The sequence below is a fragment of the Hypomesus transpacificus genome, chromosome 9, assembly GCF_021917145.1.
Source record: "Hypomesus transpacificus isolate Combined female chromosome 9, fHypTra1, whole genome shotgun sequence".
Classification (NCBI taxonomy): Eukaryota; Metazoa; Chordata; class Actinopteri; order Osmeriformes; family Osmeridae; genus Hypomesus; species Hypomesus transpacificus.
The window spans coordinates 14,712,277-14,730,596 of NC_061068.1; the positions used below are offsets into that span (position 1 = coordinate 14,712,277).

An 18,320-nucleotide genomic window follows, 5' to 3' on the forward strand; every position below is an offset into this window, starting at 1 on the left:
ATTCCAAATATTGTAATATAATGTATCTGTATTAGTTTGGGGGGTGTGTGCGCGTAAAACAGCATGCTTAGTCCAAAGTGCCCCAAGCATTAGGCCTGTGCAGCTATTTACCTGGACCAGAGGAGAAAGATTCTTCTGTCTTTTAGGAACACCTCCCTACAGTATGATTCATACAATACAAGAATATGGGTTGACACACACACACACACACCATTCAAACATAGACAAGTAGACACACTCAAACACACACACATACACAAAGAAACCGAAAACAACAACATAGAATAAAGATGGGCAGACCATGCACAGGGGAAAAAGTAGGGATAGAGAAAAGAGAGAGAGACTATTATGTTGTGAGGGCAGAATGAGACAGTCTTTATCTGGGGTTCCTGGTGTCTGCAGACTGGGGGTACCGGGGCTCTGGACTCTTGGCTGCTCCTCTCTCCAAACAAGACTAGCAGCACAGTAGGCTCACTGTCGCAGACCCTCAATGACTAGTAGTCTGAGGTGAAGTTATATTCACCATACATATGTATTTGTGGATTTCATTTTCAATAACTACACTAGGCATTCTATCACATTGTTCCTTGTTTGGTATTGTGAAGAGGGCGAAAACAATTATGCGGAAAGCACTTTGAATTCAGGAAATTTTTTGTTGTCTTTCTTAATGGTGTAGGTGACAGGCACTATACTGCAGTATCAACTCACCACATCAGTATATAGTGTCCATACTGCAGAATCAACTCACTGCATCAGTATATAGTGTCCATACTGCAGAATCAACTCACCACATCAGTATATAGTGTCCATACTGCAGTATCAACTCACCACATCAGTATATAGTGTCCATACTGCAGTATCAACTCACCGCATCAGTATATGGTGTCCATACTGCAGTATCAACTCACCACATCAGTATAGTGTCCATACTGCAGAATCAACTCACCACATCAGTATATGGTGTCCATACTGCAGTATCAACTCACCGCATCAGTATATGGTGTCCATACTGCAGTATCAACTCACCGCATCAGTATATGGTGTCCATACTGCAGTATCAACTCACCACATCAGTTTATAGTGTCCATACTGCAGTATCAACTCACCACATCAGTATAGTGTCCATACTGCAGAATCAACTCACCGCATCGGCATCAACCTTCTCCTTGGAGCCACGGCTGCCAGCCACCACTGACTCCAGGACGGCCACCCAGCGCTGCTTGTCTGGGAAACTGGGGGCCATGAAGAAGAGAGACTGGCCCGGCCAGCAGGTAGTGTATGGGTGAGACTCCAGCTTCAGGATGTACGGGATATCTGCACGGGCACAAAGCGTCACGACACAGCGTCACGACACAGCGTCACGACACAGCGTCACGACACAGCGTCACGACACAGCGTCACGACACAGCGTCACATACGCTCTTTAACGAGGGTCAAAGTCCCGTAGGAAGACCCCATGGTGTGACTTCAGACCCCAGCTGATCAGAGAACATGATATGTGGTCCTAGAAGAAGACCCTCCCACTATCATGACTCCTGGATGTTATAGGCAAACTATGAGTGCAAGGGCACTGCAGTTGGAGTGCGAAAAGTACTTACTTTTGAAAACGGAGGGGGAACTGCAGCAAATATTGGAATGGCACCTCCCCTAAGAGATGTAATCTCACTCTTTATAAAACTTGAGAGCCCTGTCATGTTATTGTGTAGATAGTGTCATGATTTGTGTTAATGTTTTTTTTATTAACTGCAGCATGGAAGTCAAAACAAATGTCCCTTTAGTGACAATAAAGTCTAAAAATCTTTATCTTTAGTTTGGCAAACTTGTGATTTGCCACTCGACATTATAAAAACAGTTTGACAGACCAACAATTCAACCCTCTGCTTTTGTATCGAGGTCAACGAGCTAAACAGTCAAGAAGATGGCAATAAGTGCCATTAGGCAAGCCTCACCCGAATTGGCTGTGTTGATCAGTTCAGAGGCTCCGACGGCACCATGGACAGTCACGTCGCCATCCGGAAGACACAACTCAAACTCATCGTCTGGCTTCATAGAGTCTTCAAACCGAACCAGGAAAAAAAACACGTAGTTTAGAACCCAAACCCCCACAGACATCCGGCAGGGGAGCTCCGATGGTGCAGGGCCCGACTGACCTTCTCTAGGCTCCGTCTCGTAGATGGACACCTTGGTCCCATCTAACACCACGTACTTCTGCTCCCAGCCCTGCTGGCCGCGCTTCGCGTTCCTGCAGACACGCAGCACCGACACACACGTCCACAGACACGCACGTCCACAGACACGCAAGTCCACAGACACGCACAAGAAAAGGCAAAGAGACTCAAGATTTTGGCTGAAATATTCATTCAAATCAACGCCCTTTCACGGGACGTTCATGTCAGTCTTTGATAACATGCTAAAGAGGCTAAATGGCGTTAGCTTCAGACGCGCTACCTGGGCTGCTTCATCCAGCCCTCCAAGCGCACGTGTCCGCTGGCCTCTCGGGGCTGCAGGGCGGGGGAGCTGGCCTTGTCCCGGCACAGGGCCTCGGAGAAGTGGGCGGCGTACTCGGCGGGCAGGCCACAGGTGGCCGGGAGGCAGGGGGAACACTTGGGGTGGCACAGGGTGTGGCACTCTGCAGCCAGAGAAAGAACAAAAACAACTGTCAAAGGAATACCAGGTGGACCAGTGATGAAATACAACCAACTTTGAAAACCGTTATGTATTCTGTTCTCATTCTCAATGTTTTTGCCCCCTAAAGATGATTTGTTGACGATGCTAATGTCTTTGTGGATGTGGCTGAGATGTGCTAACTTTGCTCGGGCCGACCCTTGACTCGGACCACCGACATTTGTGTTAGAGCTATGCCCTTCTAATCCTTAATCTTCAGCTGTATTTTCTTCAGGCAGTATCTGGATGTGGCTGATATGGGGGTGCTAAACGACAGTGCAGGTGTAGCATGGGCTGGTGCGCCTGGTGCCCCTGCAGACCTAGGCAGGTGGCCGCCTGCCGTCCGAAGTGCACCGTGTCCAAGCAGACGGAGCACTTGGCCGCCCTCATGTTGAGGCCCACGGTGAAGCGGTGAGGAATGTTGTGGTGCATCCTCTCCTTCACACGCCGACCAAACTCTACACACAACAGACGGGGGGGAAAGTAGGAGTCAACAAAGGAGATTAAAAAAAAGAATACATAGTAGTGTGGGGTCAGTAAGCTGTCACCAGTTACATACATTACATGTTCATTACTTAAAAATACATTTTATTATTCCCTATTAAAATGAATTATAATAATGAAACTGTCACTACAACTGTCCTTCCAACAACGTCTTCACCACAAGTCATTTGGCTAAGGGTTGTCCAACATTCATACCGTTGGATTTTAGAGGGTGCTCATTTCCCAAAAAACTAAATATATGTTTATAATGGCTGTTATTGCTTCCTCCATTCTGAAAATTGGCGTTCTCAGACTGACATAAATTTGGGCAAGATTCAAATCCTTTTTTGGCCCAACACAGTATGGAGAGACAAGCTGGATAAGCACTAATAGTAGTACAAATCGCTTAGGCCAAGGGTCAGTAACTAGACCAGTATCATAGACAGGGTCAGTAACTAGACCAGTATCATAGACAGGGTCAGTAACTAGACCAGTAACTAGACTAGCCACATAGACAGAGCTCACTCTGCTGGTGAAAGATGGTGTTGCATTACCACTCCTAGGACAGTTCGACTGTTTATTTGTTCGCTTACACAGGGTACAAGCAGCATTTCCAAACAAAAGACTGGTCTTCACGGTAAGGAAAGCTACCTTATTGCCTTGCATGTCTTTGGAGACAGTGTGCATGATTAAGTCGTATAAGAAATGTTGATACTGTACACATTTATTTCTTCTTCACTGCTGGGTAGAATAAATCAAAGCTCCAAGAAGAATCATGCCAATGACAGTATGTTTTGTGCATACATTGTACAGTGTATGACTCACTGGGAGATGGATGAAAGTGAAAAACGTAATGTTCAAAGTTTCTGGATATACTGATAAGGAACAGCATGTTTAATATCTCCCCATAATGCCAGTTAGTTAGCATGCCGTCTACTCCAGGAGCCGCTTCATTATCATGCTAGAGGACATGCAACCTGATTCAGACATGCAACAAGGTAACAGATAAGCGATGGAGTTGCAAAACCGATCGACCTATTCCCTGTGCCAAGCCTCAAACTAACCCAGGTAAATTACACAGCTCAACGTGTGCACTCTGGCTTCTGAGCCTTGTTGCACACGTCCCATGAGGCAGTCGAGATAAGGGCCGCTCAGACAGATGGAATGGAGGAGGTGGACGTCAAAGTTTCCGGACTTACTTTCAAAAGTGACCCTCCTTTTCTCTGTGAGGAGCAGGAGAAAGAGAGGAGAGAGAGAGAGGGGTCTAAGGTAGCTACGGTGAAAGGACAACCAAGCACAGAAAGGACCGCCAGGCCGAGGGCTCCAGAAAAAAGTGGACCGGAGAGATCGCAGCAGGTCACGGCGGTGGACTTGAGGAGAACCGCTGTGTCAGAGAGAGCGAGACTCACCTTCCGGTGTGGAGGTGTCTTTGCAGCGGGCGGAGCCGGAGGGGGCCAGGAGGCCGCTGGGGTTGGGCTGGTGCTCGGGGGACTTGACGATGGCGGACATGAGGATCTGCTGGCGGGCAGCCGCGGGGGTGGAGGGGAGCGCGTGCTCCTGCGCCTTGAAGTGGGCCGCTGAACGGACCAGAGAAGGGTTTGACAATAGAAGAGAGCAGTGTTTGGAAATCAAAATGAAACCTTTGGACTAAGTACAGCAGGGGTGACCAACCCTGAAGTACAGCATGCCCTCAAAGTATGCTCATGGTGTACACTTGCTATGCTGCATGGCTCCCCTCGTCACAGCTCTTTAAGTCGGATGCTTGTCACAGCCATGCTGGGGCGCGCTCAGACTTAAACCCAGCACACCAAATAGCGGAGGAGTGACATCAGACCCCACCCAAATAATATTCAGTGTGTAAGTTGACGTTGAGAAAAAGAAAGTGTCCTGCAGTTTGAGGTTGTTTTTTTTGCAGTACCAGACAAAAGGACACAACCATAGCTGTCCAGCCGGTTTTCTAACAGAAGAGCAGGCTGGTCGGGGTGACACCTACTCTCGTCCCTGAGGGAGCGCAGCTCCATCCTCATCTTCTGCAAGGCGTCTTCCAGCTCGGCACAGCGCGAGCGCTCCTTCTCCAGGGCCAGCTTCATGTCGCTGTACTGCAGCGGCGCCGCCAGCGGCCCCGACGGGCCTCCCACCGCACTCACGTTGGTGCCCACATCCTCGCGCCGCCGGCCGAATATGCCCTGCAAACAGGTCAGGTCAGATGGCTGGGCGGTTAGGGAATCGGGCTACCAATCAGAAGGGTTCAATTCCCGGCCGTGACAAATGACGTGTCCTTAGGCAAGGCACTTCACCCTACCTGCCTCGAGGGGAATGTCCCTGTACTTACTGTAAGTCGCTCTGGAGAAGAGCGTCTGCTAAATGACTAAATGTAAACATGATGGAAAAAACCATACTAGCAGCCAGGAAAGGACCCTAGACTGGTCTGAAAATGGTCATGTTGCAAATTCCAGATTATTGGTTCAAGGCGGCGGCAGGATTTGACATCTCCGAGCGGCTAACGTGCATCGAGTCTTACGCTACCTTCTTTTTCTTGGCTGGCTGGTCCATTTTGGCCTGGAGGAAGTCGATGAGCTTGGTCTGCTGGGAGATGGTGCCCTCCATCTTAACCTTCTCGTGAGAATACACAGCCTGGGGTGAGAGCGAAAGCAACATTATTTCCATCAGTAAACAAAAACTGTGTTGTTTATTCACACAACAATTTAAAAACACCCCCTGCACCGATTAGAGTTTCCATACTTTCAGCAACATGAAATAAAGTGTTAAAAGGGAAAACCAGCAAACCCAACAGGAAGTATCCAGAGAAACAGTGGCGGCTTTGGACAACTGCGCGGCATGATGTAACCAGAGAAACGTAAACAAGTGTAAATATCCAAACCAGCAGAATGGCCCGGCGAGGCGCAGCACGCCTACCTGGATGTTCTCCAGCTGGTACTCCAGATCGGTCCTCTCGGTCTTGAGCAGGTCGGTCTGGTCCAGGGCGTCCTGCAGCCCCTGGGTCAGCCTGAAGATGTGCGTTTTCTGCAGGTCCATCTGCTGCTGGAGCTTGCCTTGCTGCAGGAGCAACACGTGGACTCCGTCAAGGTCCCCGCAGTTACAATATACAGTATATATGGTGATATACACAGTTGCAATATACAGTATATATGGTGATATACGTCAGTTACAATATACAGTATATATGGTGATATACACAGTTACAATATACAGTATATATGGTGATATACGTAAGTTACAATATACAGTATATATGGTGATATACATAGTGTAATATAATATATCATGAATTTCAACACCCTGTCCTCCACTCATGGTTTAAATTCAAAGGCAAAGCACAAAAAAGTGCAATGAATAAATATGGCTACTATACAGACACCTGATATCAAATGATTTTATGAGAATCTCAAGCCCGATATATTGTGTGTTATTTGTGCATCTCTGAGTCATAGCTCTGTGTTTTGGATTCTGTGTTCTTGAAAGGCTTAATCAGGATGTGTGTCCGCCACTGGAACAACTTTACCAGCCATGCACTGTTGATGCAGTTGTTAGGCAGAAGAGTTCTACAGACCATTCTTGGCACTAACCACTGTAATACTTTTAACTGTGCTCTTGTTGTCCTTCATTATCTGCTGCAACTACTAGGCGCACTATTTGTACAAAGTCTGCTAAATGAATGCATGTAAATGTGAGAGACCCATGTCTTCAATTTGCCTACAATAGCTCAACTTTCCATTAAGCAATACATTAACTGATGTTCTGTACATGATTGAGTACTGTACTGTATGTACACCTGTTTTTCTGCATGAAATCAATGAATGCCAGGCATCTGATACATGCAGTCTCACTCTTTAAACCCTGGCCAGATATTCCGAGCCTATCATCAGTGATTAGGCGGGAGATAAAAGGCACATGCCCTGGATGCCGCTTAGGAACCGCAGGGAGCAGCGAGTTAAAAATATTTTCCTAGCAACAATGCTTTAAACTACAGAGGCAAACACTGTAGTTGATGGTGAATCCTGTGACATGTGAATAGAAGTCAGTGTACCAGGGGTTCAACAATATACCGCGGCACATTATCTCGCAATTCGAAAATTTTACAATATGTATCGTAGAGTTTTGGCAATATTTTTACAATATGAAGTCCATTTGATCCTATGGGTTGAGCTACCAGCCCATGGCCTACTCTGCACCTGTGTCACACAAGCATTTACAAAAATCGCTTGAACTGAATTAACAAAGTTGTATGTACAACAAAGAAAGTTATAGATTTTTTTATGTTTATCTGTTGATTGAATTTCAGTTTCATTAAACATTTTGTCAAAAATATCGTGATACGTATTGTATCATGAGCGGAGTGTATCGTTAGAGTGTACTGTTTCATAAACATAAATGTGCTAAAGATTGATAGCAGGTGACTTGATTTTCCAGTGAGAAATGTATATAATTTCATTGCAAAACCTACTATTTTAATTCTGAGGTAAAGAAAATGGAAGTAGGTCTGTGGGCTTCATTTACTAACATGATTGCGCCAATTTCAGTCGTGAAATAGCGGGTAAAGACATAACACCGTATTTACAAAGGCAGCGCACTTGAGTAAAAACGCAGATTACCGCTGCTGGCAGGGTATAAGGGAAAGTAGGTGTAGCTCCTGTTTCGCTGAGTGTAGCTTCTGTTTTCTTTTCCTCGAATCACCCATGATGGCAATAACATGCAGTTTTTCCCGTCTCTTTTTTCTTTCCCTAACGGCGCGCTAATTAACACTAATGGGCGCTGATGAGGATCTGGTTTGATAAATACCACGCAAAATGCAGAAATACACCGTCCGCTATTTGCAGTTGGTCAAAGGCGCGGATTAAGCTGCGGTCGCAATGTTAGTAAACGAGGCCCTGTTTGTCTTAGGTGTGTGTGTGTGTCTGTCGTGTGTCTCCACCTCATCCATCAGCCTCTGTTTCAGCTCTCTCTCCATCTCCAGCTTCTGCTGCAGGCTGCGAGCATTCATCTCCAGCATGGCGTGCTTCTTCTCCAGGTCATTCAGCTGCAAACACAACGTTCACCATCACCACTTCACCACCACATCACTGCTCTCAACAACAGTTCTCTCATGCGTCAAGACAAGTACAAAAAAAATAAAAAAATCCTTAGGGATTAAGGCGGTTTCCAAAAACAGATAAAGCGTAAAGAGAACAATGTAGTGCAGGGGTCTTCAATCGTGGTCCTCAGAGTCCACTGCCTTGCATGTTTTAGATGCTGCTCCCTGCTCCGGCACACCTGATTCAAATGAACGGTCATTACCTGGCTTCCACAGAGCTCGATAACAACCCATCCATTTGAATTAGGCGTGTTGGAGCAGGGGACCCTGAGGACCACCATTGAACACCCCTGCTGTAGTGGAACGACCGTGGAGATGGATGGGAGAGGGAGGAGGCATGGTTGGAAGTAGGAAAGAGCAGACTCACCGTGTCAGAGAGACTCTCAGCCTTGAGCCTCTGCTCCTTCAGGGCCTGCTGTAGGGCCACAATCTCAGCCTTGTGCTCCCTGACCGCTAGCTCCACCGCTTGGCGGGATTCGGAACTGCGCTGATCCGCACGCAGCCTTCGTGAGGAAACATTTGGTACTTGGATGAGTCACATGACTAGTTTCAACTATCGAAGTGTTCTATAGACGTGACCAGCGGCTCTATATCTCGCTCTGTGGGTCCACAAAGAATGTTTAGCGCTTAGAAGTAGCGCTTGTTTGTTACTTGTTTTGAAGTCTGTATCCTTCGCTCTCCCCTCCAATGCGTGTGTGTGTGTTAGCAGGGTCTCTCTCCAGCCCGTACCTGTTCTGCTTCTCGTTGTCCAGCAGCCTCTGCACGTCCCTGGTCCTCCTCTCCGCCTGGCTCTTCTCGTCCTCCAGCGCGCCCCTCCATGCCTCCCACTGCCGCTCCTTCTCCAGCAGCTCGTCGTTCAGGGACTCCAGCTCCACCACCTGCTCCTCCAGCATGGAGCATGTGGTCTTCAGGGTCTCCATGTTCTACACCAACACACCAGCACGGCCTTCAGCAAGAACCAACCTCCACCTCGGTACGTGTGGTTTACATAGTCATGGCTACCTTCAACTCCTGCTTGTTTTGTTAGTTTTAGTTTTAACTTTGCAAATGCAACCAGTATGGTCATTTTAGGGACAGAATACTGAATGGACAGAGTAGTGCAGTGACGATGTGTTCCAACAGAAACTAGTTCAATTAAATTACCTAAATGTAAACACTTCCACCAATGATATTCCTGAGAGCATGTCAGTTTGTTTAGTTCATGTTTGTCGTACCTGCTTGTGGTTGTTGAGGTGTCAGTCGTACCCGTTTCTGGTTGTTGAGGTGTCAGTTGTACCCGTTTCTGGTTGTTGAGGTGTCAGTCGTACCTGTTTCTGGTTGTTGAGGTGCATCTCGCGGTCGGCCACCTCTCTCCGCAGGCGGTCCAGGTCCTGGCTGAGCTGCAGGCGGTCATCGCTCTCGTCTGAGGCCTCGTCCAGCTGCTTGGACAGGTAGAAGTTCTGCCGATTCAGCTCAGCGTTCTCCTGGCTCAGCTGGGTCAGCTGCTCCTCCAGGTCTGTGATCACCTGGAGACACACACACACACGTCACAGACATGTCACAGACACACACGTCAGTCACACACACACACACGTCACAGACATGTCACAGACACACACGTCACAGACACAATATTAAACTTTGTACAATACATGTTGATTAAATGAACTCTGATGTGTGAATGTGTGATCAAACTGTACACCCTTGTTAACACAGCCTTGGCAGCGAATGTAAAATCGAGCATCATTAATAAAAAATACAATGAATTTTTATTGGAATCGGTATCTTAAAACAGGCGCTAGATTAAAAAAAAAAAAAAAGATAATAGGTTTTTGTTTTGCTCTGCAACCAAATGGTTCCAGATGGAAAAGGTGGAATGATGTTGACACTGGGCGACGTTTGAGGGATTCAAGTACCGAGCAGCTGTCTCTCAACGCGTCGAACTTGTGCTGAATTTCATCTCTGTGAGTCTGAAAGGAAACAAAAGTGAAAGAGGATCATCACCACAGAGAACCATCACTGGGTGAACCATCACTGGGTGAACACAATCACTTACACTCCTAATACGGGTGACTAAAATCCAGTATCAGTTTGCCGCATGAGAAGGGTGTTGTAGAGGCAGTGTAGATATTGGCTAGATGACTGCACATGTTGTTTGCACTGGATGCAAACAACACTGTGTGTGAAGTTTACACGTACAGCTGGAGAATATCCTTTTGTGGAATATACTTGTTGTGAAGCCAGTCCTATACACTCCAGACACTAGTTCAACTGTGCCAAGCTGATGATGGCTGGATGATGAGTTTGTATGAATGTGTGTGTGTGAGCTTGTGTGTGTCTGTGTGAATACACGTGTGAGTGTGAGTGTGAGTGAGCGTGTGTGTGTCAGTGTGTGTCTGTGTGTGTGTGTGAGCGTGTCTCTCTCACCCTGAGCGCGGTGATCTCCTCCTCGGCCTCGGCCGTGGTGTCCTCCAGCTCCGTCTTGGCCTGCTGCAGCTGGCTCTCCAGGGCGTGACGCGCCGCCTGCAGCCCGCTGATCTGGGACTCGCGCTCCTGCAGCGACAGGGTCAGCTCCGACACCTGCCGCTTGATCTCCAGCTTCTGCTCCTCGTGCTCCAGGCCCATCTGGTGGGACGTCACAACACACGCCCCAGCAGGACACACGCAGGGAGTCAGGTGGCTGAGCGGTGAGGGAATCGGGCTAGTAATCTGAAGGTTGCCAGTTTGATTCCCGGCCGTGCCAAATGACGTTGTGTCCTTGGGCAGGGCACTTCACCCTACTGGCCGGGGGAGGAATGTCCCTGTACTTACTGTAAGTCGCTGTGGATAAGAGAATCTGCTAAATGACTAAATGTAATGTAAATGTAATGTTGGCGACGTCACGAGACGGATGCTCCGCTCAACATCAACCAAAGACCGGGAAGTGAAAATACTCCCCGCTGTGCGGATGTTCAGTATAACAGCACAACCCTTGAGTGTGAAATAGATATTATGCCACAGTCCTACAACTGCCATTTATGAGTTAACGGTAATAAGCAACGGCAGATTGTTTGTTGTTCATTATTTACTAACTCAGCCAACACAAATAGTTCCACAACTGAACTGGGACTGGACTGTTGCCAAGAAACACTGAAAGATTTTCCTGCACACTAACGACTGTGTGGTGATACATTTTTGGATGAAAGTCGCAGACCTGTTATACTAAATATCAGCCCTCATGGAATGCCTCTTGTCCAATCAAATGACTTGTTTGGAATAAGCCGTTGTACACATTACAGCATGTATTACACTGAATTAGGGCAAAAACCGAACCCAGGCATGCATCCAGGGGTGGGTTTGGGAGGAGGGGGAGCCATTTAATATGATTCAGCCTAAGAAGGTTTGAAGGGGATCTGTGAGCAGTGGAGGTGCCAAAACTTGTGGTGAAGTGTCCCATGACTGTTGAGGGAAGTACACAGGTCCGACAAGCACTGCCTATGTTAGGGTGGAATCAACTACCCAAAGTCTCTATATGAAGTTTAAAACTTAAAGTGAACACTGCTGTTGACAGAAATACAAGCTGTGGTTGAAAGACTCTTGCTGTTGCTACATAAACCGGTGACAGGCATTTGGCCCATGCCGAATTGAGAGTCTCTGGCGTAGCAATCGAAAGTGTTGGAACCTTTACTAAGGTACAAGCACTGGGGAGATCGTCTCTTTGCCGTCACAGCCTCCAGGCTTGGGAACAAAACACAATTTGTTTTGAAATCCCGTCTATAAATACATCCTCTTTCCCTGGCTTTTAGCTCAATTGTTTTTGTCTTTTTGTCTGTTAAACCTACTTTGTGGCTGTCTGGCTTGTAGATTGTTCAGCCCTTCGGTCGAATGTTGTCAATAGGTGCGTTCGACATGGACTGACTTCATGCAGCGCTGCAGCCGGCTGGCTGACCTGAAACTGTGAATTCGTAGACTTTTTGTCCGACTTGAGACGGCGCCGAGGCTAGGTCACTGTGACGTAGCCATCAAAGTACCGTGAGATCGATTCGAGAACTGCCGGCTGTGTAGCCGAGCGCATTTTCTCAAGAGCAACTGCACGGGTTCTAATGACGACACAGCTAATTCATGATTGGCCAGACTCATACACGACAACTCGCCAATGCTCAAATCCGGACCAAACTGTTTAATAAAAAAATAGTTGAAGAAAGGGTTTTACTCTGCCTTTTCACAAACGTAAAGACTATGTTTAATTATAAATAATAGTAAAGTAAGCAAACAGCGCTTAATCAGCCGTGACCAACTTCAACGCAGCAAACCACGAGAAGCAGAAATGTCCGACTTCACAGAGCTGTTTTTAAGCCCGACTGCAAGCGGCTACTCTCGCCGGTCAATTCATGCAGCCGCAGTTAATGTCGAACGCACCTATTGTTAGCCTGGTCTCTAGCTCCGCCCCCTCACCTCTCTCAGCCTGGTGTCTAGCTCCGCCCCCTCACCTCTCAGCCTGGTGTCTAGCTCCGCCCCCTCACCTCTCTCAGCCTGGTGTCTAGCTCCGCCCCCTCACCTCTCAGCCTGGTGTCTAGCTCCGCCCCCTCACCTCTCTCAGCCTGGTGTCTAGCTCCGCCCCCTCATCTCTCTTAGCCTGGTGTCTAGCTCCGCCCCCTCACCTCTCTCAGCCTGGTCTCTAGCTCCGCCCCCTTACCTCTCTCAGCCTGGTGTCTAGCTCCGCCCCCTCACCTCTCTCAGCCTGGTCTCCAGCTCCTGCAGGCGGCTCCTCTTGCTCTGCTCCTGCACGCTCATCTTCTCCAGGTGCTCCTCCAGCTTGGCGTTTTGGGCCTCCAGCTTCCCCGCCTGCGACTCCAGGTAGAACTTCTGCTGCCTCAGCTCCGAGATCATCTCCTCCTGGGCCTTCCTGCCAGGGTCACACACACATACAGCTCGGTAACAACACAGGGGGGAGCAGGAAGACTGGGGGGGGGAGGGGGGGGGGGGGAGGCGACACTTTAGATTCATGGAACTTTCTAAAAACATGGAAGTTCCAAGTATCATATCACTTTTGACCCGGTAGATCCCTGTTGTATTTTGTTTGGTTTTAAATGCTTCTTGTTGATCTCAAATGTATAAATAGGCCAGCAATTCACTAATACTGGATGGATGCATTTACGATGAATCATGTATTACTATTAGTGCTGTCAGTTTAACGCGTTATTAACGGCGTTAACGCAAACCCAAATTAACGGCGTCAATTTTTTTATCGCGCGATTAACGCTCTTTTTGGCCTAGCAAACTTTGTAGTTTTTTTTCACATGCTGTTGCAACAACTACCGAAGGTAGAAAAACTACAACACCACACCGGATCTAGCTAGACCGGAAACAAAACAACAGGCACGCCACACACTTGTTTGGCTTGCGATCCGGCTAAAGCGTAGTAGCAGAGCCCGTTTACGGATATGAGACATTCTCTGGTAGTAGGTTAACTTTACGTTTTGAGTAGATGGCGAGCGCGAGACGCCGAAATGGATGCCAATAAGATTCTGAATGGAAAGTTTACTTTTAAAAAGTTGCCAAATGGTTCCATTGACAAGACCAAAGTGATCTGTGTGTTTTGTCGTTGTAAAATGAGCTATCATTGCAGCACGTCCAGTCTGAAATACCACTTGATGGCCAAGCACACAGATGATGCAAATTCTCCGCCCCCTCGTCAAAGCCAGGCGATTGCAATGTTGTTTTCATTAACAAAAAATATTTGCACGAAGCAATCCAAACCACTTTTCCATGTTGATAAGAGCATTACAATTTGAAAAAAAGAATGGGACAAAAAGAAATCAAGGGACATTTAGAATAGATAGAAATAGAAATGTGCGATTAATTGTGATTAATCGCGAGTTAACTATGACATTAATGCGATTAATCGCGATTAAATATTTTAATCGTTTGACAGCACTAATTACTATACATCCATTCTGCTGTACACCAAACAACTCAAGAGTCCATGAACCCAAACAGCATAACACAGGACATCAGCTGACAGCTCTTTACTTCATTTCCTTGATGTAAATCGCCTGTTTGTGCACATCTACAGTAATCCGGTATCTCAGAAAGGGCACAACAATCTGTTGTTCTTTCTCTCCCCAGGTATAGGTAGCTCTAGAACATAACACTTCCTTTTAACAACATGCAGCAGAGCTTTCACCCTGCTTAATCTCAGCCACAATGTCAGTCGACGGGCGCACCAGTCGATGGGCGCACAGAGCACATGAAATGCCTTTTGGACTGTCAGCGATCCTGTCAAACTCATGGATCTAACCAGCTTGTTAAAATGGCCAGTATTCATGGTAGTTATGGCAACAGGCCGGGTAGAGCGACAGTCTGATCAGATAAAGTGAATTCAGCATAAGAAAACGTTTAGTTTTTAATTTGTTTCCAGGGAGTAAATTAAACCATGTCTTTGTCTGACTAGATCTGGCACTAAAGGACATTGTGTAATAGAGGATGACACAGCAGGAAGGGGAAGAGCTCCATACTCTCTCTGTGGACTGTTGTTCAGGCATCACCCAGTAGACACTGTATATGACTTTGGGATGTGGTGGTTATGGTCTCGCTCTCTCCCTCGCAGGTATTCCTGATCATCATCTGATGACGTCCTTGCTTGTCATTCAACTCATTGGCCGTTCAATCCTCCCCTCCATGGTTCAATCAGATGCCTTATCGGTCTAGACGAATCAGATGCCTCCTTGGTCCCAACCAATCAGATGCGTCCATCTCCCCATTTAAACCCCACTTGCCCTCTGTTCAAGAGGTCTTTGTTGTTTGCGCTGTGTAATTACAGAGGCATTATCTCGTTAGGCCGTTTACACAGTTGTTTTCCTGTGTTCTTTTCTTTGGCACCCTTCAACGTTCTCTTCCTCCCCCGAAGAGCTTGTTTAATCTTAACAAATACTCATTGATTTGTCTTTTCACAAAGCGTCCCGTCATTTCTTCCATAGTATTAGACTGTGTGCCCCCGAGCATGACAACCATACTCACATGTTCTGCTGGGTGTAGATGCTGCTGTTGGCAGCCAGCTTGTTCGCTTCCGAAAGCTCTGAGATGCGCTGCTCCAGGTTCTTCATCTTGGAGTCCATGGCGTTGATGGTCTAGAGACAAGGACAAGGATCACGCCCAGATCTTCACCCCTTTTACATTTAACGTTCATGACAACCTGTGTCCCACCTGCGACAATACCTGACATGTATATGAAATCATTCATGCTAAATAAATACAGACCATTTCGTGAATGTATTCAAAATAAGTCTCTACTGTGTCATTGGATACATTTAGTTCTGTGTTCTGTGTTGGCTGAGCCCGTGTTTGAAGCCCTGGTTAATGAAAATATAGCTAACTTAACCCAGTTAAAAAACGACAGCACATCCTGTTCTGGAAAACAAGCCAGCGTGACTAGTTTATATTCAATTTGTTGAAACAAATCAAGTTCCAGTCATTGGAAATGGAGGGTTCCAAACCATTGGGTGATTCTAAACCATGTCACTGGACATGAAGACTCACTGAGTCAAGACGCTTCTCTTAGAGAGTCTCAGTGTTCCAAGGGGATCCGGCTTTTCCTAGCAATTTACATTTAATTATAATATATCATTTAGTTGTTTTCGGAAACCAAATCATTGGATTACACCACCTAGAAAAATAGATGAAACTAAACTGTTGAAAATGTATTTTAAGGGGGAAATAAATGATGCAGTTGGTCTAGAACTCCTCAATCACTGTTCAGTGGCATGCCCTAAAGCCTATTAGTTAACTGAAGCCTATCGCATTAAACAGACTACTAAACCTGGATTAATAGTGCAGCCTACGTTGAAGAATACTCTGAATTAATCAGAGGCATTTATTCTTACAGGATTAAGAATTTAGTAACAAATAGCCACGCACAGAGTAAACAAATGTATCCACAATCTTTGTTCCTTCAACCACACTGTAAGAACCGATTTCCCTCTGGAAACGGTAGAAAAATAAACGTTTGTCCGCTAGATGTTTGCACGAGTAACAATAGGAAAGCAGATAGTCATGATGGATTGTGGCCTCACTGCTTTCTGTTCACTGATGAGTTTGCATTTCTCCCGAGCCTCCTCCTGGTGCTGGGCCCGTTTGGACTCCAGGCTCTCCTTGTCGGCCATGTCCTCCTTCATCTGGGCTTCAAGCACCTGGTGCACAACAAAACGTCCGTGTAGGCAATAATCATACACACGTTTGGAGTTTCTGCTGCACTTTGAATTATCCCGCTATTTTGATGTGAATAAAAGAGTCAGCAAAAAATTCACTAACATAACACATAAACATGACATCATTGAAATACACATTTTAGACAATCCTTAAACACCCACCACTCCCTCAACTATATTATTTGTAATGGCCTATTCATTACCTTAATCTTGTCCTCATAAAGTCTTTCTTTCTGCACCAGGTGGGTCTCCATCCTCTGTGCTGTGGCCTGGGTCTCCCTCAAGTTCTCCTCAAGCTCCTGCAGGACAAAACAACACACACATCCTTACACACACGTCTTTACACACAGGGCTTTACACACGCAGGGCTTTCCCCCAGCCCACTGGGTACCACGTAACAGGAAACTACTACAACAAGACAGGCAAAACACAGAATAAACTGTCAGTCCGTGACAGCAGGTGGAAACTTGCTCTGAAGATCTCCGGGTCCAGAAGTCTCCGGTAGCGCTGGCCGTTCATGCTGTCAGGCAGGCAGGGAGCGTGTGAAGGCCAGAGGACGTGCTATGTTCTCCAGTAGCCCTGACTGTAGCGCAGGAGGGGAACCCCGAATGATGCGCGCGTGTGTGTGTGTCAGCAGTAGAGGAAGGGAGGTTGAGAGGGAGAGAGGAGGGCAGGGCGGTGTCTTAGTGGGCTTGGTGTCTCACCAGGATTTTGTCGGCCATCTGCTGAATCTGCTGGGATTTGGTCTGTATGTCGTCCTTAAGCTTGTTCTCCCGTCGTTCCACCATCTCCAGTCTCTTCACCTGGTTCTCCAGGGTCTTCCTGCCCTCCTGTCCACACACACACACGCGCACGTGTGAGCGCACACACAGGTATAAACAGGTAATCTTCTCCTGTCCTTTTCTTGATGGGCTAAGGATGGGGGGGGGGGGGGGACTATGACTTGGGTATCGTTTGGATTTTTAAGATTCCGATGCCGAACCGGTACTTTTAAAACGATTCAGATTCTTACACGATTCCAATTCTGATTTTTGAAAAACAGAAAAAGGACTCTTTTATAGAGGTTTTTTCACACTATGGCTGTGTGAAAGTGCCTGTACCTCCGTCTCCCTCAGGTGTCTCCGGAGTGTGTCACTGGGGTCGGTCTTGCAGCGTAGTCGTTCCAGCTCTCGCTCCAGACGCTCCTTAGCCTGACGGATATTCTGCAGCAGCTCAGTGGCTTCTGTGCTGGCTTTCACTGCCTGAAGGACACAAGACAAGGCTTTTTTGTACGATTTACAGATTCTAAAAATTACACCTGACTGGAAGACAGGTGTAATTCAGGAAACAGGAGTTTGAAGGTTGACATTTGTCCACTTGTCTGGGACCATGACAACATTGTCAACAAGGACAATAGCTTGTGGAACCATCTAAACGTGGAAAATAGCAGGATATGTTACAAGTAGGGCTGGACAATATGTAAAAAATATATATATCTCGATATTGTCAAACTTTTTACAATATTCGATGTTTGCATTTTCTTTTAAATAGTAAAAAAAAAAACATGATTTCCCCCATTAGAAAACAACAAAAACATTTTTGATAAAACAGCTATTGTTGTACAAAAAGTCAGAAAGTCTTGCGATATTAGCACTCGAGACACAAAGATGACAACTATCGAGCGGTTTCAGTGGCTCTGGTCTGTTAATTATCACAGCCTTCAACAGTAATTACTGGAAAGGAAAATCCCTGAAGGATTGCTTTGTGGAAAGGCATCAGTGACCTACAAAGTGCCTTCTGTACATGATTCCTCAATACTACGAATGCCCTTTCAAATATGTGGCCTGCAGAATCAGAATGCTTATGCAACAAACATTGAACACTAGTTTCTATGACAGATACCACTTAAGTAAAAAGAGGACAATTCTGACAGAACA

The 18,320-nt window shown here is 46.6% G+C and overlaps 2 protein-coding genes across 2 annotated transcripts in view; one reads left to right on the forward strand and one right to left on the reverse strand.

The window, feature by feature from the left end:
* LOC124471292 (NACHT, LRR and PYD domains-containing protein 12-like) overlaps positions 1-18,320 on the forward strand; it is a 1,476,309-nt gene that overhangs the window by 284,494 nt on the left and 1,173,495 nt on the right. The window lies entirely within an intron of this gene.
* cita (citron rho-interacting serine/threonine kinase a) overlaps positions 1-18,320 on the reverse strand; it is a 71,447-nt gene that overhangs the window by 31,007 nt on the left and 22,120 nt on the right. Inside the window, exons 17-37 of the mRNA XM_047025725.1 lie at positions 17,505-17,645; positions 17,109-17,234; positions 16,608-16,703; positions 16,270-16,386; positions 15,218-15,327; positions 12,929-13,103; positions 10,646-10,843; positions 10,135-10,188; positions 9,547-9,744; positions 8,969-9,162; positions 8,607-8,742; positions 8,081-8,185; positions 6,064-6,204; positions 5,674-5,781; positions 5,141-5,333; positions 4,557-4,724; positions 2,985-3,122; positions 2,449-2,629; positions 2,151-2,242; positions 1,950-2,054; positions 1,145-1,314 (exon numbers count right to left, since the gene is read on the reverse strand). Coding sequence (XP_046881681.1) covers positions 1,145-1,314; positions 1,950-2,054; positions 2,151-2,242; positions 2,449-2,629; positions 2,985-3,122; positions 4,557-4,724; positions 5,141-5,333; positions 5,674-5,781; positions 6,064-6,204; positions 8,081-8,185; positions 8,607-8,742; positions 8,969-9,162; positions 9,547-9,744; positions 10,135-10,188; positions 10,646-10,843; positions 12,929-13,103; positions 15,218-15,327; positions 16,270-16,386; positions 16,608-16,703; positions 17,109-17,234; positions 17,505-17,645 — 2,946 coding nt within the window. The remainder of the gene's footprint in view (positions 1-1,144; positions 1,315-1,949; positions 2,055-2,150; positions 2,243-2,448; positions 2,630-2,984; positions 3,123-4,556; positions 4,725-5,140; positions 5,334-5,673; positions 5,782-6,063; positions 6,205-8,080; positions 8,186-8,606; positions 8,743-8,968; positions 9,163-9,546; positions 9,745-10,134; positions 10,189-10,645; positions 10,844-12,928; positions 13,104-15,217; positions 15,328-16,269; positions 16,387-16,607; positions 16,704-17,108; positions 17,235-17,504; positions 17,646-18,320) is intronic.